Here is a 22486-nt window from a genome sequence, read left to right as displayed (position 1 = left end):
GAGATCTATATTCGTACAGCCATGTCTGCTTGTGATTTGACACATTTTCTAAGTGACACATGACATTTCTTTGTCTTTGAAGTTGTTGATATTGAATGATATTCTTTGTTGTACTAACTTTTTATTTACTTATTATAATCACCAATTTTTCTTTGAAGGTACCTTAATTATTTATTGTACTTATTGACATCATGTCTGGTTGTGATTCGAAGAAACCTGAATGTTCGAAAGACAATATTTCTACAACGTCTATTGATGAGGGACTGCCACGAGAACTCAGCCAGTTAAGTCTGTCCAGTGCCTCCAGCCAGGATGAATGTTATTGTGATAAAGGACATTCTGATAATACTCTCAAAAATATCTATCAGTATTTTCAGGCTCAGAAGTTATGTGACGTAGCTCTCATTGCCGGGGGTTGCAGGTAGGTATTATTTATTATTATATATATATGAATATAATTAAATCACGTCCTGATTAAACATTAACCAAACGATTTGTATCCTTTATTGTATTCGTAACCATCTTTAAAAAAATAAAATAATCAAATAAAATTATATCAAATACAGAATTAGGGGAAGGTAGAATTTCTGTACAACAAAGGAAATAACTTGAAAGTAATTGTATATCCCATATTCTGAAATAAATATCGAGTATAAGTCTTGCTTATGGAAAATTTAAGTAGTAGGATGAAAGGTTTCTTGGGTCAAAAGTCCTTGCTCAAATTTAGTCATATGTACAGTCAGTCTTTAATTACATTCTGATAATGTAATAAAAATGATAACTACTTAGATCAGTATGTGAATATTCCACATCTGGCCTATTAATCTTGAGGTCACAGACTATTAAACAAAAAAAATTGTGTCAGGTAAATTACTGTGTAGAATAATGTTTATAAGTACTAATATACAATATTACTGACACTAGGATTCCAGCTCACAAAGTAATGTTGGCATCCTGTAGTGAATACTTTGCAGCTATGTTTACTGGTTCATTAAGAGAAGCCCAACTAACAGAAATAACTTTAGAGAGAGTTGATTCACAGGCACTACAAGCTCTTGTTCGCTACTGTTACACAGGAACTATAGGTAGGTGTCATTATTATGTTATTAATTTATACTTTTCTTAATATTTTTTAGGATGTTTCGTTTAAGTATGTAGAAAATATGAATGTTTAAATAAAAGCAAGATGTCAAGAAGAATCCAAAGGTGATTAGATTGTAGTTTTCAATGACTCACAACTACATATCCATGGGCAGGGGTAATTTACAAGGAATAATTATAGCAGATAACTATAACTAATGGGAATAGACACCATTTGATTATTTTGAGTTGTAATATTTTTATAAGTACATTTTTCTTCTAGAAAGCACAGTGAATATATCAACTTATAAAGTAAAATATGTGATATATAAGTAAGTTTTTAATGTATACATTGAATAATAATTTATTGTTGATAATTAACAAATAATGTCCACTGCATGCATATTTGTATGTGTTTTTATCATAAATATAATACTATTATTATTTAAAAATGGTACTATTAGAAATTAAATCAATCTAGCCAGTTAGCCCATTGTAACAAATTGACTAGAACTTAATCACAATAGTTTTGAATGTGACAGAGTGGAGATTGGATCTGATATAGTGCACATCTACTAATATATCTATTCTATCCTTGTTACTATTTGTTGGAATTAAGATTTAACATAATTTTCTGTAATAATATAATATTTTCTTTACAGATCTAAGAGAGGAAACTGTGGAAGTGCTTCTGTCAACAGCAAGCTTACTACAATTAAATTCTGTAACAGATGCATGTTGTGCATTTTTAAATAAACAACTTGATCCATGTAACTGTTTAGGTATTGCACTGTTTGCTGAACAACAGTCTTGTATGAACTTACACAAAAGTGCTTTAGAATACACATATCAACATTATATGCAGGTTATCTTCATTTATATATTAAAATATTCTAAAATTTAAGCTTTTGCAGTCCTAAAATTAACCCATTTATTTTAGCCTCCAGCAATGCATTATATTGAAACCTGCTAAATACTGTATTTTTTGACATTGTAAAGGTGTTTCATTATATAATACTAGCTGTGCCTGCAGTTTCATCTGCATTAAATTTTAATATATAAATTGTGGTACTCTATATATAGTTAGCTATATTATATATAAAGTATCATCAAAATCCGTAGTAGTTTTTGTATGAAAGAGTAACAAAAATACATGCTTTTACATTTATCAGATTATTAAGGATTAAGGTACAAGAAAAATAGCTTCCAAAGCCAATACTTGTGTAGAAACTCACAATAGTGATTGCTGGGAGAGGATATAGCACCCTAGGCTTTACAATGTTATTATATGTAAATATGTACCAAATAAACTATTTTCTTTCTTTCTGTATGAAATAAACAGTTAATATACATATGTACCAGTCATGGCAGAGGGTTCAATTTTGCAGTCACTGTTTTTTACTATATTTATGTAAATTCTAAAGGTATTCACAATATTCAGAATACAAAAAACCTCCAAGCTGATATTGTTACATTTGAATCCCATATAGAAGCTAAATGGTTCCTTACATAGCTTATTGTAAGTGTACAAGATATATATATATAAATACTAAGCCAGATATAGAAAGTATCACTTTTTCCCCTGCCTTTCCCTTTATAAGATGGAATATTAATGATCTGGTATCTTATGAATATTGCGAATGGATAAGTTGATTTCTCAGTTGCTATTTAAAATAACCCTGAATACTAAAACAAAGAGTTGTCAGGTCTAATCAGGACCACATACTTTGCTTGATATTTAACTCATGAGCAAAATTTATTCAGTAATAATATAATTGGTGAATATTATTAATTGGCATAGGACAAATCAATATCTAAAATCACATCATCAGTTAATATAGCAGCGGCCATTAGACAAATTGAAATCGAAATTGTTTACTTAAAATTGTTTCTATGCAATATTCAAACACACTTAACAATAATATTTTGCTTTCTCCCCTCCCCCAATAAAAAAATTTGAAAAATATGTAATACTGAATATATAATACATGTAGAAGAAGATCAATATATATGTAGTATAGTTATAAAATGATTGAAAGGAATTGTTCATTTCGCAAGCAAAGCTGATTATTCCTATAAATATGTATTAAATTTAAATGTTTTATTTCCTTGCATTTGTATGTTGTAGGTGGTGAAACACCAAGAGTTTTTGTCTTTACAAGCTGACCAGTTAGCTAGCCTACTGAAATCAGATGATCTCAACGTTGTTACTGAAGAAAATGTATTTGAAAGTCTGATGACATGGGTGCAACATGATAGCTCTAATAGGGAGGCAAATTTGCCATCCCTGCTGACTCTGATTAAATTACCGTTATTGTCGTCTGAGGTAAGAGCTCTTATTCTACTTAATGTATATATTACCTCTGATGACTTAACTGTATCATATTCTGTCTTTTCTATATGTTCTTTTCTTACTATATCATAGAAAAGATGATTACATAAAGTACTTTGTTGAAATCAATGCTAAGCACAGTAATATGTACCTAAGTGATACCTAGTAGTTTTTATGAAAGAAATATTTTTAAAATTTGTATGTTTAATTAAATATGTATATGTATCCTTATACTAGTATCTATATATATCTACTACATATTATATCAAGCTTTACTCATATTATTGAAATAAGGGTTCTATAAATATGTAAACAAAAAAAAAACTATTTGTCAAAAAGTATTTTGATATTAAAAATTCACTACAGTTTTGTTTATATATTATAGTAGTGTTCTTCGCATTTAAATGTTGCTTACAAATATATATTTTTCCCATTAAATCTTGATTGTGTTTTCCATTCCATGACTAAACTATTGTAACATTGTTTTTTTCTACAGTATCTTATCGACAAAGTGGAATTAGCATGTGGTAATGTACCTGAGTGTCAACCCTTACTCATGGAAGCAGTAAAATGGCATTTATTGCCTGAACGCAGATCTTTTCTATTGTCACACCGAACCAGGCCTCGGACGTCAACTATAGGGCGGCTATTAGCTGTTGGAGGTATGGATGGATATAAGGTAGGTATTATCAAACTTATATTTATTATTACGTTATCCATCTGAAGCAAACAACGATCTATAATGATATAACATAATATTAAAAAAATATTTTTTATTTTTATATAATTATTCCATAGGGTGCTAGTAATATGGAAATGTATGACCCGAGGACTGACACATGGACTCCATTTATGAGAATGGGTGCTAGAAGGCTGCAGTTTGGTGTTGCAGTAATGCAAAATAAGTTAATTGTAGTTGGTGGCAGAGATGGACTTAAAACATTAAATACGGTAAGATATTTTCTAAACTAGTTATCTCTTTATATCTATCCATGTATCATTAAGACATGTTTCAACTGTCTAATCTACGGTACAGTGTAATCGGGTAGTCTAGCGGTTTAACACACCGCTTTGTCTCCGATTGTCGCGGATTTAATTCGCACTGTACAAGAAAACACCCAGACTGTTATGTCTGGGTGTTTTCTATGTATAATACATATATACAAAAAATATATATCTATGTGTATATCTATCAGTTGTCTAGTACCAATAACACAAATTCTGCTTAGCTTGGGTCTAGATGGTGTTGTGTGGATTATCAAGAGTTATTATTATTATAAGATCTTGAAATATACATCGTGCCATATCATAAGATTAATTGTGTGCGACACGGCCGAAAAACAGACCCCAACTAACCACATTACTTAAAAATGAACCTACCACCGCCACTCAAATAAATTTGTTTTCATATGAAAACAAATCCTAATCGAAAATACAATTAAAAAATAAATAATACTAATTATTTTTAGTGTATTAGTCTGAGTAATAAGCCATGGTCCGTTGTTCTCTTATTTATTTCACAGTTGTGCTAAATTGTATGAGTCCATGGAATAGTTAGTACTAATTTCACTTAATATTTTGTTTAATGTGATCGAAACCATTGAATGAAATGAATTGATGAAATTATTGAATTACTTGCTTTTATTTTATCTATGACCTCTAAGTAAAAATAATTAAGAAAATCTTATTTTTTAGGTGTATTTTGTTGTATATTTTAGGTGGAGTGCTTCGATTTAACTTCACTAAGCTGGAGTACCTTAGCGCCAATGAACACTCACCGACACGGTTTGGGCGTAGCTGTTTTAGGCGAAGGGCCCAACTCACCCGTATACGCAGTTGGAGGTCACGATGGATGGATTTATTTAAATTCGGTCGAGCGGTAATCATTGTCATTACAAAGTATAAAACAAAGTCGCTGTAGATGTCTGTCCCTATGTATGCTTAAATCTTTAAAACTACGCAAAAGATATGAAGCGGTTTTTTTAAATAGATAGGGATTCAAAGGAAGGTTTATATGTATAGTACTGGGCTGGGTAGCTAGTATTTTATGAAAGTCAGTTTTTCTCATGTGTATGAATACCAAATTAAGTGCACACTGATTAATTGTCATTCAGTATATATCCTAATAATATAATAAATGCGAAAGTATGTGAGTATGGATAGATGTTTGTTACTCTTTTCCGCAAAAATTATTGAACGGATTGTGATGTTACTTTACAGTAATATAGCTTACATCATCATATAGATATACATTATAATAACACATAGGCTATAATTTTAACCGATATGTATATTTATATAGGTGACTATGGGTAACACTAAATGAAAATCCCGTGCATGAACGACTATTGCCATGCACGCTCGTCATTCAAGTAATCGTTTAGTGAGTTTGGCTTTGCTCAGTAAATATGATTTGACTGAATTTATTTAAGAAGTAATTCTCCAATATATCCTTTGATGTCTTACTGTAAATTTTTATATCTAATCCCATAAAAGACCTATTGACTTTCGTAAACGATACTCGGGGCCGGTAAGTTTATCTGTAAATCTGTATTTAATATTATAGTATCGATGTGTAATGAGCGTGGGCGCGCGCAGGTGGGACGCGTGCTCGCGGTCGTGGGCGGTGGTGGCGCCGATGGCGGGCGCGCGCAGCACGTGCGGCGTGGCGGCGCTGCGCGGGCGGCTGGTGGCCGTGGGCGGCCGCGACGGCGGCGCCTGCCTCCGCTCCGTCGAGAGCTACGACCCCGCCACCGACCGCTGGACCAACTGCGCGCCCATGACGCGCCGCCGCGGCGGCGTTAGCGTTAGTGCTATTTTTTAGAATAGAATAGAAAATCGTTTATTCGAATAAACTTAATTTAAGCACATTTGAATATTAAACAATTTTTTTTTAATCTACCGCTTGTTCGAAAGCTGTCTCATCACAAGAAGAATAAGCGAGAAACTTGTGTGTTGCTCTTTTAAACGATCCTTGTGAGTTCACATTTTACGAGTCGATACGTGTGAAAACAAACTACCAACCGACAATAATTTATTTAGGCTCGAATATAAAAACACAATAAGATTAAAGCAGTCGTAGTGATAAGAGCAGACCAGTCCCTACAAGAAAAAAAAATAAAAATAAAAAACAAAAAAAAATTCCCGAATTACGACAAAAAGTGAACTGTGAAATTAGTAGTAGTGTAAGATTTATATAATTGTATATGCATATTGGTAAATCTAATCCTCCTAATAAAGATAGGTGACACTGCATGTTGTCAACTCACCCGGCCGGCCAGCGGTGGTTCTGGGCCAGACGGATAAGGTCTGCCTCGGTGCCACTGTTAGGCAAATTGTAACATCTCGGCTGGAGTTGTACAAAAGTGGAAATTAAATAAATATAATAACATTAAAGTAAATTAAAAAAGGCACGGACGAATATGTCTGTGGAAAATTGTATTTAAAAATAAAAAAAAAAGTCCCTACAAGCAGCACTCGTTCACGAGTATGACGGATGAGCCAGCCATCACTACGCTCGGCCATATTTTAGGGAGCCCAATGACCCGGCCCACCACGCCGCCACATGTATGGACATTTTAGTTAGCATGACTACTCATTCCACTCGACCTCGTCATAGCTACTGAAATTTATTATATGATAGTTACAGTATTCTCACTTTACATAAGGATGCATGCGGCAATCAATACAAAAATCGCTACGCTATCATATCAAGAAAGCAGTTTTTACTAAGTATCATAATGGTAACCTAAGTCTCGGACAGAGCGGTTTCAGAGAAACTTCCTCCCGCATATAATTAGATTGTGAAATAAACGAGCCGAGGTTTTGTCGAGAGACTACAGCATATGGTTTTCAAGAAGGATATATTGAGGTTCGTTAAGCAAAGCAAGACCCTCGGGACACTACTTGTATTTAAGACGCTCATAGGCTATGCATAACCGTTTACCATCATATAGGCCCTATGCTTGTTTGACACCTATATAGTATAAAATAAAACACTCGTCTGCGCTGTTGTTGTACACTTGCAGGGTACCTCTAAGAGATGTCTGGATGTTGATGAATTCAGGCTAGTTAGCTCATCGTGGCGAATCCATTACGATTTAGCCAGGATGGTATCCAGGGCGAATCTGATAGTTCTCATTACTTACAATCCTTTCCCCCAGCGTCGGTGCTCACACTACTCCCACAAATATACCATCACGATGGTTATCCCAGAGGGGATAGTCAGAGGCATTGTCGATGTAGTGCTGAAATTGACGGCGCATAAACGTTAATAAATAGTAGTCATTTAAAATTATAATGAAGAATAAAATAATAATATTGTAGGTATGCGCGGCTGGTGGTTACTTGTACGCACTGGGCGGTCACGAGGCACCCGCGAACACTGTCGGCGGCCGCCTCGCCTGCGTGGAGCGGTACGACCCCGTCGCCGACTCGTGGGTGCTGCTCGCTCGCCTTTCTTACGGCAGAGATGCTATAGGATCCTGTCTGCTCGGAGATCGAATTGTTGCTGTCGGTAAGAACCGGTTTTTTATTAACTATTTTGTCGTATGAAAAATAAAAACTTATTTGTTGTTTATTTTGTTAGTTAATTTCTAATACACGTTAGCTAATTTTATGTCTGTCTTTGTGATGTACTTTAAAGTGGACACTTGCATACAAATTAAAATGATAATACCACTGTAATCTACATGTTATTTCTAAATTACCAATGAACACACTTAGTATATTAACACTGCAAACTATCCACAGGTGGATATGATGGGGTCCAGTATCTGTGTGTAGTGGAAATGTACGATTCAGAAGCTAACTGTTGGCGAAAGTTGGCGCCGCTGACGACTGGACGCGCTGGCGCAGCTGTCGTCTCTGTGCCTCCACCCAGGAACCTATTCTGATATTGTAAACATCAACTGTTCAGCTATTTCATTATCTAAACTCATACATAAGTATGATATTTTTAAGTACGCCGAAATTAGCTTATCCCTTTGTATTCCTTAAAATATCAAATAAAACATAAATTGAATGCTATGTGAAATGCTATGTGAATACATATAGCATCACAATCTATTGATAAAGATATTAATTGGCATAGGATAATTCAATCGGATGACGATAATAATAATATACGAAGCATAATTAATTATACCTATATATCTGTATATAATCACGAGATTAAAAAATCAGACTGGTTGCCGATCGTTACATTGATTTATTCCTTAGCTTTTTGATTTGACCTTCATTTGATTCCATCCAAGGGCCAATTGGTAAAATTTATATTTTATTTGATATTTTAAGGAAAATATTAGTTTATTATAATTTTGACTGAAATCTGCATATGAGATATTTATAGAAATGTAAACAATCTTCTAAACTGTAAAAAATTATGCATAGTGACAACTCTGAAAGAGGAAAATTACCGGCAAAAATATAACAAAAAAAATGTCATATTGCGTATTAACTTTATTTAAAAGCAATTTGACCTCATATTATCATTAGCTAATAGCAGTTTATAAAAAGTTCAACACCACTATCTCAAAACAATTCTTCATATGTAGTAATGTAATATGTAATGTTCTTACTGAAGAATATATTATCTGACAAAGTATATTTTACACATATTGTCAAGAACTGTGAACTGCCAAGTTTACTTTTAAGTATTGAAAATTGATCTCAATATTAATTATAAATTATTCACAAATGTCATTCTGACTGACTGAGAACTTATCTAGCAATTGTAGTCAAATCACGACCTATCAGAGATTTCTGGATTATGTCTACCAGTGAATTCTTATACTTATAGTGATTGACTTAGATTTAACGATGGCGTCACATAAGTGGCTGAATATTAATCTATAATTTTATGCAAAGTAAAGAAACTTAAATGGTATTATTGGTTACTCAAGTAGCATATGTTTAGTGAGAAATACTGTCCCCTTTGAATATTAATTGTATTTAAATATAGTGACATCTTATGTGATAATCTGCATGTAAGCTTATAATTCTCTTATACCTATCAATAAATATTAGAATATCTATATGTAGTTACTCTATTAAATTTGGGATTCCCTGTTCCCGTGGTGTGTAAATTTGGTAAACGAAAATTATTTTTATAAATTGTTTGTTTAGTAAGATTGTCAATGAGACATCCAGGCATACGTACGTGACAAATTAAATGTTTTCGACTGTTTTATGTGTAAATATCTAGGAGTGTAGTCAAGGACTAGCTGTGATGTTAGACCTAGAAAATCGAAAGAGATATTAAAATTTATAACGTAAGTACATACTTACAGCATTTTTTTATGTATTTATTAAATGTAATTTGTCTTAAAAAATTGTACCAGTGAAACTTTGAAATACCTATATAGGTATGTGCCTATTAGATTATATTTTAGAATATTTTAATTTATACTAGTAGGTGTCTATTCTGAACTGATATCTCATATTTACATTTATTATGCTAATTTTAGAAATGAGTGTCTTTGTATTGTTACTTAACTATCTAGATGTAATTGAGTGTGTAGCTTACTTTACCTTGTCCTATGCATTAATCTTAGATAAGATAAACATGTGTAAACTTCATTAAAGTCTGTTTATGTAACAAACAGTGATTATTTGTTGCATTTATATATAACCAATCATGGTAAAACTGGTAAATTCATTGAGAACTCCATTGTTTTAAGGGGTGCCAGCAAGAACGTCGATAGAACGTAACATACAGCTAGCTGGAGCCAGTAAACACTACTCCCCATTACTTACTAACAATCCTATTTCTTTCAAGTATTCGAATAAATAGTTTATACTTTGTCGCATATAAACCCTTATAGGGTCGTTTCGCCTGTTCGCGTCCATTTAGTGCAGTTGGCAAGTTTGACGGCGATTATAAAAATTCTCCAGCACTAATTTCTATGACAAATTTATGTAATGTATTCATTATATAGTTTATTTTAAGATTAACTTTCAGTTTTACTAGAAACATCTTGTATTTTCATTATAAATAGATAAACTTCAGAATAAGACGTTTTACCCACTTTGCGTCCACAAAATCCAAATTGCGTCCAACCTTGGACCATTTAGCGTCCAGCAACTTAGAAAAGGAATATAGGCGTGATATTTTTAAGAATTTGTAAAGAAAGATTGTACCTTAACAATTTCTTTATTTAAGAATATAAATATAAAAAATCAATATAGGTAATTATCATTAAAAAAATCTCTTCAAAAATTTTAAAATAATTCTTCTCAACATTGGTAGAACCTAAAATTAGGTTAGTAGTAGGCAAATAATGATTGCAACTTTAAGAATAAACAGTAATAAAAAATGTACAATAATAATAAACAATACATATTTAATTAATTTTACATACTTGCATGTAAAAATAATTAAAAAAGTATTGTTTATTATTATTGTACATTTTTTATTAAGACTACGTGTTTATAATTATAAATTATTTTTTTAAATTATTATATAAATAATATATAATAATAATAAATTATTATTAATTTAAGGAAAATAATGGACGCAAAGTGGAAGTTTTGTAAAATTCGATGTAGTAATTCGCGTCCACCTTAATTTATTTGTTGAGGCCTTTCACATTTTTTGGCATAAAAGCAGGGTCTTTGGGGTTCTGGTTCTAAGAAATTAAGAGTCGGATATACATTTTGATTCCTGAATTATATAGATAGATATCTAATCTTAAAAACGACATCTTTGAAATGTTAATTTTCTCTTTATTAGTCTTCCTAATTTCTAAAATAGTTTATTCAAAAACGCTAAGAGACAGAAGTTTGGGGTCGTCGTTCATTAATAAACAAACATAAATTGATATGATATCTTTACTAAAACTTGATAATTACTTTATAAATTGAGACAGCATCGTCCTTTTTTATATTTTCAACTTAAATATCTAAAAAATTGATCATAATTAAACCCGAAATTTCAACAAAACTTTGCCATAATCATTTCTAATTTTCTCATAAATACAACGAAATTTTTGAACGAAAAAAACAATAATAATGTTAATATACTTGTAAATTAGAAATATAAAAAAAATATATAAGTTTCTAAGAAAAAAATAAACAATAATAATAATTTAAAGTTGTATAAATTCCGTTGCGCCAAAAGTAAATTCTCAGTGCTGCGCTAGCGCTCGTCGAGGTAGGGGATCTATGCTATTTTTTACGACACCGCTACGATAAGACATTCGTAAACATTTGTCAGTGAACATTAGTATAGTGCGACATAACAATTTTGATAATTTAAGTAATATTTAATTAATTTTGCTAATACATACTTATTTCTACGAATATTAATTTAAAGTTGTTATATATATATATATATATGTTAGGGAATTTACTCTCTGCTACCAAAATGGGAAATTACTATGTATATATATATAGGGAAAAATATGTGGAAGCGTCTGTCGCGTACCTGTATGGTTCTGCGGATTTCTTGGGCTTCAGGGTCTCGAAGGTATCTTCGCTAGCTTTCCAGTTTCACAGTAGGTTTAACACAGTTCTAATTTATTTTAATTTACAACACAATGCGCGCGCGCGTCAAGGCCGCTGTACGGTCAGTTCAGTACTGTAGGTAAGGGAGGGGAACAGAAACCGCGGGAACACAAACTAACGGACTCTAATATAATAATCTGTGCTTACGATGTTACAGGGTAGATTTTGAACAATATATATATATATAATATTTATTTTAGCATGCCAAGACAAAAGTACAGTTACTACAAATAAAACCCACCTACTCTGCTGCACTATGAACAGCACAAGAGCGTGGTATTTCGTCACACTAATGGCAATTAATTGTAAATATTAAAAAAAAAACATTTTAGTATTTTTAAAAAGAACGCTTAACTGAGAGAAAAATGTAAGAAAATGTAAACGAATTTTACTTTATGTTTATTTTGTAGTTTTTTCTAAATTAAAATAGGGTTATTGTTTATAAAAATACCATTATTATTTTTACGTACATTTGTCTTGTGTCATCTAGTATGCAATGTGGATTGTAAATAAATTGCCAAATTATATATAAATTATATTCCCTAATGTTTAGAGATATTTTATCCAATTTACTTTATTTTATTTTACACAATACAGATATTTCTAAATTGCAGCCATTGTGTTATTATACTCGTTGGACTTTCATTACTGTACAGTAGGTCTACCACGAAAGTTACTGCCGATTATCGCGTAACGAAACGAAAGACGACCGAAATACTAGTTTAAAGGAACCATGAAGTTTCTTCGGAATAAGATATTTCGGACGGGTACCATAGACTATGATCGTGAACGAATGAAAGATGAGAAGTCTTTTATTATACACTCTTAAATTAGGAAAAAAATAAAGTGGTATACTCCGGATAAAATAAAATGTACAGTCGTTTATATTTAAATGTATTGAAATTATAAACTTCTAAAATTAGTAGTATTTTATGTCATAAGAAAACGTCAAACCTCTATTTACATTTGAATTTTTGTTTTTATTTTTTTATATATAAACTTAAGAATTATCATCACAAGTGTTTTTAAATAATTTTTTATTGCTAAATTTGTTCGTTAAACATCAATGAAAATGAACATCTAATAACTTTGATTTTATTTATTAGTTTCTATTTATGACAAGCGCTAACAAATGTATTTATGCATTTAGATGAGTAATCCCACTGTGGAACAAGTGCATACACTCCTAACATTCCTAGCAGAGCACCAGGAGTTAGCTCGTGGCCACTGTAGAAATGCAGAAGGGCGAACAAGATCCACCCAATTATGGGTTCGTCTTACAGACGAACTCAATGCATTGGGTGGATGCACTAAAACTGTAAAGCAGTGGCAGAAGGTAAGCACTTTTCTTGATATTTTAGTACTGGATATGCATTTAAAATGTTAAATAATTTTGTTATTAAATAAAATTTTCCAATACTGATACTTTATAAATTTTAGGTATGGGCTGACAAAAAATATCTAACTAAAAAAGCTGCTACTGCTGCTCGAAGGTCTGCCACAGCCACTGGGGTAGGGCCATCATCTGCTGAGCCTTTAAACCCAATACAGTGCAGAATATTGGGTATTATGGGAGAGGGCTTTGGAGAACCTCAGTCGGATGCACATGTTCCTGCATTTCCAGAGGTATGTTGTAAAACCATTACTAAAATAGTGCTAACTGTTATCTCTAGACATATATAACATAATGGATGTCATCAAAATACATGGTGACTTCCATAGTATTCCTCATGCATTACCATTCCTTTTATTTCTGTATATAAGGTACCTAAATAGCCTTTTCCCACCTTTCAAACTGAAATACAGCTATGCAAGAACAGCTGCTTCATAGCAGAAATATGAGTTGAGACAGAGTTGGTACCTTTTTATATATACACAGTTTTTCAATGTTAACTAAGAAGTAAAGATAAGACAGTACTAATAAATAACACTTACTTATACCTTATTATTGATTAAAAAATTTATATCATAATAAATTATTGTTATATGAAAATATTTCTGTAAATATTAAGATTATTAGTAATGGGGGCTTATAGTCCTAATCACTAGTATATTCCTAGACATCAAGTCTGGTATTAGTACCAATCATGCATACCGAAAACAATAATGATAATAATTATTTTAAAAAAAACTTTTTTAGAACTTCAACGGCTACTACACGTCCAGAGCGACGACGCCGTCGAGCAGACGCCATTGGACCTCGCAGTGTACGCAGGCGTTTGTTCGAAATGGAGGAGCGGCAATCACTCCAGGAATTAAATGTATTAATAAGGGATCGATTGGATGGTCCACAAATAGAATTAAGACGACTGAATAGATGAAATTTTGTTTTTTTTTTTAAATTTGACATGATTAATGTAGATTTGTGTTAGTTTGTTGATTTGTTAAATAATGAGTATAAAAAAAGTTACTTAGCTTTAGATATATCATTGTTGATTTGTTGAATTACGTTAGTTTGTTGATTTGTTAAATAATGAGTATAAAAAAGTTAGTTAGCTTTAGATATATCATTGTTGATTTGTTGAATTCTGTTAGTTTGTTGATTTGTTAAATAATGAGTATAAAAAAGTTACTTAGCTTTATATATATCATTGTTGATTTGTTGAATTATGTTAGTTTGTTGATTTGTTAAATAATGAGTATAAAAATGTTACTTAGCTTTATATAAGTATTAACAAAGACACAAAGTACTAAACTACAGTTTTTTACTGGTCATTAATTTAATGCGCCTTGAACTACACTACTTAGTTTGCATATACTTATACAACATTTTTCTGAATGAATGTTTAATCATTTATAATTAGTGTTATTTTAAAAAATGTTTAATATACAATTTTGATTTTACTTTTATCTATATATATATATATATACCTACATATATGTGATTATAAAATAAAAATATTTTATTGTAAAAAGTTTTTAATTTTGTAAATAAGTTAACTTCTAATAGAATAGAATAGAAAATCATTTATTCAAATAAACTTATTATATTGCTGTCATCTATGAATTCATCTATCCTATAATAGGCTTTTTTACATAACATTTGTTTAATATCAATTTTAACAGCATTTAGGTAAAATTAGTATATTTTTATTGCATAAGTTTCTACTTGTACAGTCTTTAAGTTTCTTGAAACTATCTAAGTTTTTCCTTGTATACATAATATTTCATAAATGTACTGTGAGGCAACGGTGAGGATATTTGATTCTTTAAAGCCTTGATATAATGACTATCTCGAACCCATACCATAAATAGAATGTATGGCTCTCTTCTAATCTTTATATACCTGAAAGAAAAGAAAACATACTTAACTGTGAGACTTGGAATTTGATAAATGCACTTGATAGCTTATAGACTATTCAATATAATATCAGCTAATAATATTTAACATAAAAAATACTGAAATACAATCTATAATCATCTTTTATGACATCCTAATAATGAAAAGGAATGACAAAACATTGTATTCTTGTTTGTTCACCAATTTTATATGTAGTACAACTACAAAGTTAACAATTACGATTTATTTACCCAGCAAATAAGTTGTTTCTCCTTGAAGACTCTCCAAATGATCTTTGATCTCGTTATGCTCCCAAATGAATACATCATGAGTGGCACCACCATAAGAGGCATCAATATTCATAATTTTTAAATTACTGTCAGCAATCTAAAAAATAGGACAAACATTATAAAGATATTTGCAGATAGTGACAAATATGAATAACTTGAGAATTATTTATACACTATGCAAATTTTACATAAAATACTGTACTTACAACTTGAACATTTAAAGAGTGGTAATGTTTTCTATTGAAAAATCTCTCTTCATTGACTGTTGGCCGAATTATAGCTACATGGGTGCTGTCGATACATCCTATAACACCAGGGATACCATACTGTGTAGCAAAACTGAAAAAGAAATATAAACTACTGATTATTTAAACATCAATTAACTTATGCTGATTCCTGAAATTAACAACAATATCATTTATAAATTTACAGCTACAAATAGTTGACTGAACTAAATTAATAGTATATGTATTATAAATCGACAAAGAGCATAAAATTCTATAAAGTTAAATCTTAATCATATTTAATATACATAAACTTACTTTCTCTTCAATATGTTCCTGTCTTCCCTGGACTGAGGAAATCTTATATATTTCCTTAGTATATAAGGTGTATTTAGGGCATCTGTTACATCCCTGATGCAGTTTGAGACAGACTGCTGAGCCATAGTGGTGTCTAAATTTTGTCCGACTGCACCCTGGTAGCTACCACTGGCATAAAAATTTAATGCAGTGAGAATCTGAAAAAAAAAAATAGATATGGGAATACTAAATAATAGGTAAATACTAAATTTTTTCATCTACAAAATGTACATAAGATCTTACTTTGGTTATTGGATCGATTGCTCAACTATTTTTAGGCAGGGGTAATAATCGTACCACATACTGACAAAGATTCTCGAAGACTTCCCGACTGAGTCTGTATTTAGATACAAACTCGAAGTCGGGAATGGATCTTTGGAGGTACCTAGTACGCATTTTTCTTTTAAACCTGCGTCTTTCAATTTCTTCTTCATTGAGGGCTTCTAAAATTCCAGCCAATCTTGCCATAATGAAACTAAATCAAAATAAAGTAATGCTAAGTTGTAGGTTATATTGAACACAATAATATTTAAAAACACTAATTAGTTTAACTTTTATCACATTATTCACTGTAACACATTAACTGAATTATTAATTAATCACTTTTTTATATATTACAGCACTTATATACGTAAAATCCATACTTACGAAAGTAAAAAGTTAACTATTTAGGTTTCGTCTACTTCGCACTTTAAATCACGATAAACGTGCTGTCAAAACGTCATAATAACGTACGAACGGATACTTCATGGTACGATTTGGGACGATCGAAACGATATTCTCCGTTTTCGGGCACGATTTCGGAATGAACGTTTTTCATGGTACGAATCACACGAAATATCGATCCGAAATTTCGGAATTGCACTTCGTGGTAGACCTACAGTACGTTACCTGGGCAACCAGCTCATATACCAAGAATACCGATGATTCCAACTGATCTGCCAATACCATTTTAACGGCTTCAATTTCCGGTTAAAATATCTTCTACACATGTAATAGATCTATGTATGTTTTGATCTTAAAAAACGACGCAGATTTTGATTCGTTGTTATTTAACACACAGAATAGATAGACTCAAGAGGAAGGTTTATATATAACGTCCCAATACTGTACACGGATCTTTAAACGCGCGATAACCTATATATCCCATGTTCACGCGGGCGAAGCCGCGAGCTGCAAGCTAGTCTCTAAATAAAAACATTTATAAAGTTGTTGACTTTTCACCCAAACACATATAATTATTTGACATAACTGTAGGTCTACCACGAAGTGCAATTCCGAAATTTCGGATCGATATTTCGTGTGATTCGTACCATGAAAAACGTTCATTCCGAAATCGTGCCCGAAAACGGAGAATATCGTTTCGATCGTCCCAAATCGTACCATGAAGTATCCGTTCGTACGTTATTATGACGTTTTGACAGCACGTTTATCGTGATTTAAAGTGCGAAGTAGACGAAACCTAAATAGTTAACTTTTTACTTTCGTAAGTATGGATTTTACGTATATAAGTGCTGTAATATATAAAAAAGTGATTAATTAATAATTCAGTTAATGTGTTACAGTGAATAATGTGATAAAAGTTAAACTAATTAGTGTTTTTAAATATTATTGTGTTCAATATAACCTACAACTTAGCATTACTTTATTTTGATTTAGTTTCATTATGGCAAGATTGGCTGGAATTTTAGAAGCCCTCAATGAAGAAGAAATTGAAAGACGCAGGTTTAAAAGAAAAATGCGTACTAGGTACCTCCAAAGATCCATTCCCGACTTCGAGTTTGTATCTAAATACAGACTCAGTCGGGAAGTCTTCGAGAATCTTTGTCAGTATGTGGTACGATTATTACCCCTGCCTAAAAATAGTTGAGCAATCGATCCAATAACCAAAGTAAGATCTTATGTACATTTTGTAGATGAAAAAATTTAGTATTTACCTATTATTTAGTATTCCCATATCTATTTTTTTTTCAGATTCTCACTGCATTAAATTTTTATGCCAGTGGTAGCTACCAGGGTGCAGTCGGACAAAATTTAGACACCACTATGGCTCAGCAGTCTGTCTCAAACTGCATCAGGGATGTAACAGATGCCCTAAATACACCTTATATACTAAGGAAATATATAAGATTTCCTCAGTCCAGGGAAGACAGGAACATATTGAAGAGAAAGTAAGTTTATGTATATTAAATATGATTAAGATTTAACTTTATAGAATTTTATGCTCTTTGTCGATTTATAATACATATACTATTAATTTAGTTCAGTCAACTATTTGTAGCTGTAAATTTATAAATGATATTGTTGTTAATTTCAGGAATCAGCATAAGTTAATTGATGTTTAAATAATCAGTAGTTTATATTTCTTTTTCAGTTTTGCTACACAGTATGGTATCCCTGGTGTTATAGGATGTATCGACAGCACCCATGTAGCTATAATTCGGCCAACAGTCAATGAAGAGAGATTTTTCAATAGAAAACATTACCACTCTTTAAATGTTCAAGTTGTAAGTACAGTATTTTATGTAAAATTTGCATAGTGTATAAATAATTCTCAAGTTATTCATATTTGTCACTATCTGCAAATATCTTTATAATGTTTGTCCTATTTTTTAGATTGCTGACAGTAATTTAAAAATTATGAATATTGATGCCTCTTATGGTGGTGCCACTCATGATGTATTCATTTGGGAGCATAACGAGATCAAAGATCATTTGGAGAGTCTTCAAGGAGAAACAACTTATTTGCTGGGTAAATAAATCGTAATTGTTAACTTTGTAGTTGTACTACATATAAAATTGGTGAACAAACAAGAATACAATGTTTTGTCATTCCTTTTCATTATTAGGATGTCATAAAAGATGATTATAGATTGTATTTCAGTATTTTTTATGTTAAATATTATTAGCTGATATTATATTGAATAGTCTATAAGCTATCAAGTGCATTTATCAAATTCCAAGTCTCACAGTTAAGTATGTTTTCTTTTCTTTCAGGTATATAAAGATTAGAAGAGAGCCATACATTCTATTTATGGTATGGGTTCGAGATAGTCATTATATCAAGGCTTTAAAGAATCAAATATCCTCACCGTTGCCTCACAGTACATTTATGAAATATTATGTATACAAGGAAAAACTTAGATAGTTTCAAGAAACTTAAAGACTGTACAAGTAGAAACTTATGCAATAAAAATATACTAATTTTACCTAAATGCTGTTAAAATTGATATTAAACAAATGTTATGTAAAAAAGCCTATTATAGGATAGATGAATTCATAGATGACAGCAATATAATAAGTTTATTTGAATAAATGATTTTCTATTCTATTCTATTAGAAGTTAACTTATTTACAAAATTAAAAACTTTTTACAATAAAATATTTTTATTTTATAATCACATATATGTAGGTATATATATATATATATAGATAAAAGTAACATCAAAATTGTATATTAAACATTTTTTAAAATAACACTAATTATAAATGATTAAACATTCATTCAGAAAAATGTTGTATAAGTATATGCAAACTAAGTAGTGTAGTTCAAGGCGCATTAAATTAATGACCAGTAAAAAACTGTAGTTTAGTACTTTGTGTCTTTGTTAATACTTATATAAAGCTAAGTAACATTTTTATACTCATTATTTAACAAATCAACAAACTAACATAATTCAACAAATCAACAATGATATATATAAAGCTAAGTAACTTTTTTATACTCATTATTTAACAAATCAACAAACTAACAGAATTCAACAAATCAACAATGATATATCTAAAGCTAACTAACTTTTTTATACTCATTATTTAACAAATCAACAAACTAACGTAATTCAACAAATCAACAATGATATATCTAAAGCTAAGTAACTTTTTTTATACTCATTATTTAACAAATCAACAAACTAACACAAATCTACATTAATCATGTCAAATTTAAAAAAAAAAACAAAATTTCATCTATTCAGTCGTCTTAATTCTATTTGTGGACCATCCAATCGATCCCTTATTAATACATTTAATTCCTGGAGTGATTGCCGCTCCTCCATTTCGAACAAACGCCTGCGTACACTGCGAGGTCCAATGGCGTCTGCTCGACGGCGTCGTCGCTCTGGACGTGTAGTAGCCGTTGAAGTTCTAAAAAAGTTTTTTTTTAAATAATTATTATCATTATTGTTTTTGGTATGCATGATTGGTACTAATACCAGACTTGATGTCTAGGAATATACTAGTGATTAGGACTATAAGCCCCCATTACTAATAATCTTAATATTTACAGAAATATTTTCATATAACAATAATTTATTATGATATAAATTTTTTAATCAATAATAAGGTATAAGTAAGTGTTATTTATTAGTACTGTCTTATCTTTACTTCTTAGTTAACATTGAAAAACTGTGTATATATAAAAAGGTACCAACTCTGTCTCAACTCATATTTCTGCTATGAAGCAGCTGTTCTTGCATAGCTGTATTTCAGTTTGAAAGGTGGGAAAAGGCTATTTAGGTACCTTATATACAGAAATAAAAGGAATGGTAATGCATGAGGAATACTATGGAAGTCACCATGTATTTTGATGACATCCATTATGTTATATATGTCTAGAGATAACAGTTAGCACTATTTTAGTAATGGTTTTACAACATACCTCTGGAAATGCAGGAACATGTGCATCCGACTGAGGTTCTCCAAAGCCCTCTCCCATAATACCCAATATTCTGCACTGTATTGGGTTTAAAGGCTCAGCAGATGATGGCCCTACCCCAGTGGCTGTGGCAGACCTTCGAGCAGCAGTAGCAGCTTTTTTAGTTAGATATTTTTTGTCAGCCCATACCTAAAATTTATAAAGTATCAGTATTGGAAAATTTTATTTAATAACAAAATTATTTAACATTTTAAATGCATATCCAGTACTAAAATATCAAGAAAAGTGCTTACCTTCTGCCACTGCTTTACAGTTTTAGTGCATCCACCCAATGCATTGAGTTCGTCTGTAAGACGAACCCATAATTGGGTGGATCTTGTTCGCCCTTCTGCATTTCTACAGTGGCCACGAGCTAACTCCTGGTGCTCTGCTAGGAATGTTAGGAGTGTATGCACTTGTTCCACAGTGGGATTACTCATCTAAATGCATAAATACATTTGTTAGCGCTTGTCATAAATAGAAACTAATAAATAAAATCAAAGTTATTAGATGTTCATTTTCATTGATGTTTAACGAACAAATTTAGCAATAAAAAATTATTTAAAAACACTTGTGATGATAATTCTTAAGTTTATATATAAAAAAATAAAAACAAAAATTCAAATGTAAATAGAGGTTTGACGTTTTCTTATGACATAAAATACTACTAATTTTAGAAGTTTATAATTTCAATACATTTAAATATAAACGACTGTACATTTTATTTTATCCGGAGTATACCACTTTATTTTTTTCCTAATTTAAGAGTGTATAATAAAAGACTTCTCATCTTTCATTCGTTCACGATCATAGTCTATGGTACCCGTCCGAAATATCTTATTCCGAAGAAACTTCATGGTTCCTTTAAACTAGTATTTCGGTCGTCTTTCGTTTCGTTACGCGATAATCGGCAGTAACTTTCGTGGTAGACCTACTGGTTATAATGGTCTACAATTAAATTGTCTTTCAATTCTTTAGTAAGCAATATATCCAATGGGACGCCATTGCACATGTTCAGCGGGCTTAAATTTCATGATCGGATCATGCTTTTGAGAAATTCCTTCCTCAAGTTTGAGCAGTTAGTGTAGGAAATCACTATCTGTGCTTCCATAAAAATGAGCTCTCATATTTGTCAGTAGTTTCAAACTTTAATTTAAAGTCCATAAGGGAGACGATGTTAAGGGGTTACATGGGTTTCACGGTTTCAAAAAATCGAAAAAATTTTTTTTGTCCTATTAAATTCTATAACATCTCTAGAATATTATCCTAAATTTTCAAGTTGATCCGACTAATAGTTTCGGAGATACAGCCTTGAAAAGGTGGACGGTCGAGGTCAGGTATAGGCTGAGGGCGCAGTAGGTAAAACGCAGCTGCAGCTCATCTATTGTTAGCTGTAATTCTTCTCCCTTTTTTTCTTTATATAAGGTAAACTACTGGAAAATATTGCATTTGGTGATTTCTCGTTAAACTACGAAGTTCATTTTGAGGTTATAAGTGTTTGTTGTGAATTTTATTCGATAAAAAATGCCGTTTAAAGTGTCTAGAACCCAGATAACGGAAGGTGTTCGTATCAGCATTATTAGTAATTATGCACGGTATGGACCTAAAACTTGGCCCAAATTGCCATGAATATGCCCGAAATATGGATGAAAACCGGGTGACCGCAGCCGAAAAGAAATCTACCAGCGAGACTCGTGAAGCCAGGATTCGTCATAGACTGGAGCA

At 31.4% G+C, this 22486-nt stretch overlaps 3 protein-coding genes and 2 pseudogenes across 3 annotated transcripts; 3 read left to right on the top strand and 2 right to left on the bottom strand.

The window, feature by feature from the left end:
• Positions 1-96: 96 nt before the first annotated feature.
• Positions 97-9942, top strand: LOC131850903 (kelch-like protein 5). Its single transcript, XM_059201296.1, has 10 exons — positions 97-421; positions 925-1085; positions 1743-1945; positions 3209-3406; positions 3909-4091; positions 4211-4363; positions 5131-5291; positions 6011-6218; positions 7739-7928; positions 8165-9942. Exons 1-10 carry the CDS (start codon positions 192-194, stop codon positions 8305-8307), a joined length of 1830 nt encoding a protein of 609 aa, XP_059057279.1. The 5' UTR covers positions 97-191; the 3' UTR covers positions 8308-9942.
• Positions 9943-12937: 2995 nt separating this feature from the next.
• LOC131851018 (uncharacterized) lies at positions 12938-14234 on the top strand. The gene is made up of 3 exons (XM_059201440.1): positions 12938-13253; positions 13358-13543; positions 14058-14234. The coding sequence occupies exons 1-3, from the start codon at positions 13068-13070 to the stop codon at positions 14232-14234; spliced, it is 549 nt and encodes a 182-aa protein (XP_059057423.1). The 5' UTR covers positions 12938-13067.
• A 630-nt stretch (positions 14235-14864) lies between these two features.
• Positions 14865-16943, bottom strand: LOC131851092 (putative nuclease HARBI1; annotated as a pseudogene).
• A 384-nt stretch (positions 16944-17327) lies between these two features.
• LOC131851080 (putative nuclease HARBI1) lies at positions 17328-19404 on the top strand (annotated as a pseudogene).
• A 630-nt stretch (positions 19405-20034) lies between these two features.
• Positions 20035-21331, bottom strand: LOC131851016 (uncharacterized). Its single transcript, XM_059201439.1, has 3 exons — positions 21016-21331; positions 20726-20911; positions 20035-20211 (listed from the first exon to the last, which is right to left on the bottom strand). The coding sequence occupies exons 1-3, from the start codon at positions 21199-21201 to the stop codon at positions 20035-20037; spliced, it is 549 nt and encodes a 182-aa protein (XP_059057422.1). The 5' UTR covers positions 21202-21331.
• Between the last annotated feature and the right edge of the window lie 1155 nt (positions 21332-22486).

This window comes from Achroia grisella, unplaced genomic scaffold (genome assembly GCF_030625045.1).
Source record: "Achroia grisella isolate CSIRO2021 unplaced genomic scaffold, CSIRO_AGI_Agris_v1 utg780, whole genome shotgun sequence".
Classification (NCBI taxonomy): Eukaryota; Metazoa; Arthropoda; class Insecta; order Lepidoptera; family Pyralidae; genus Achroia; species Achroia grisella.
This window is presented reverse-complemented; position numbering and strand designations above follow the sequence as displayed.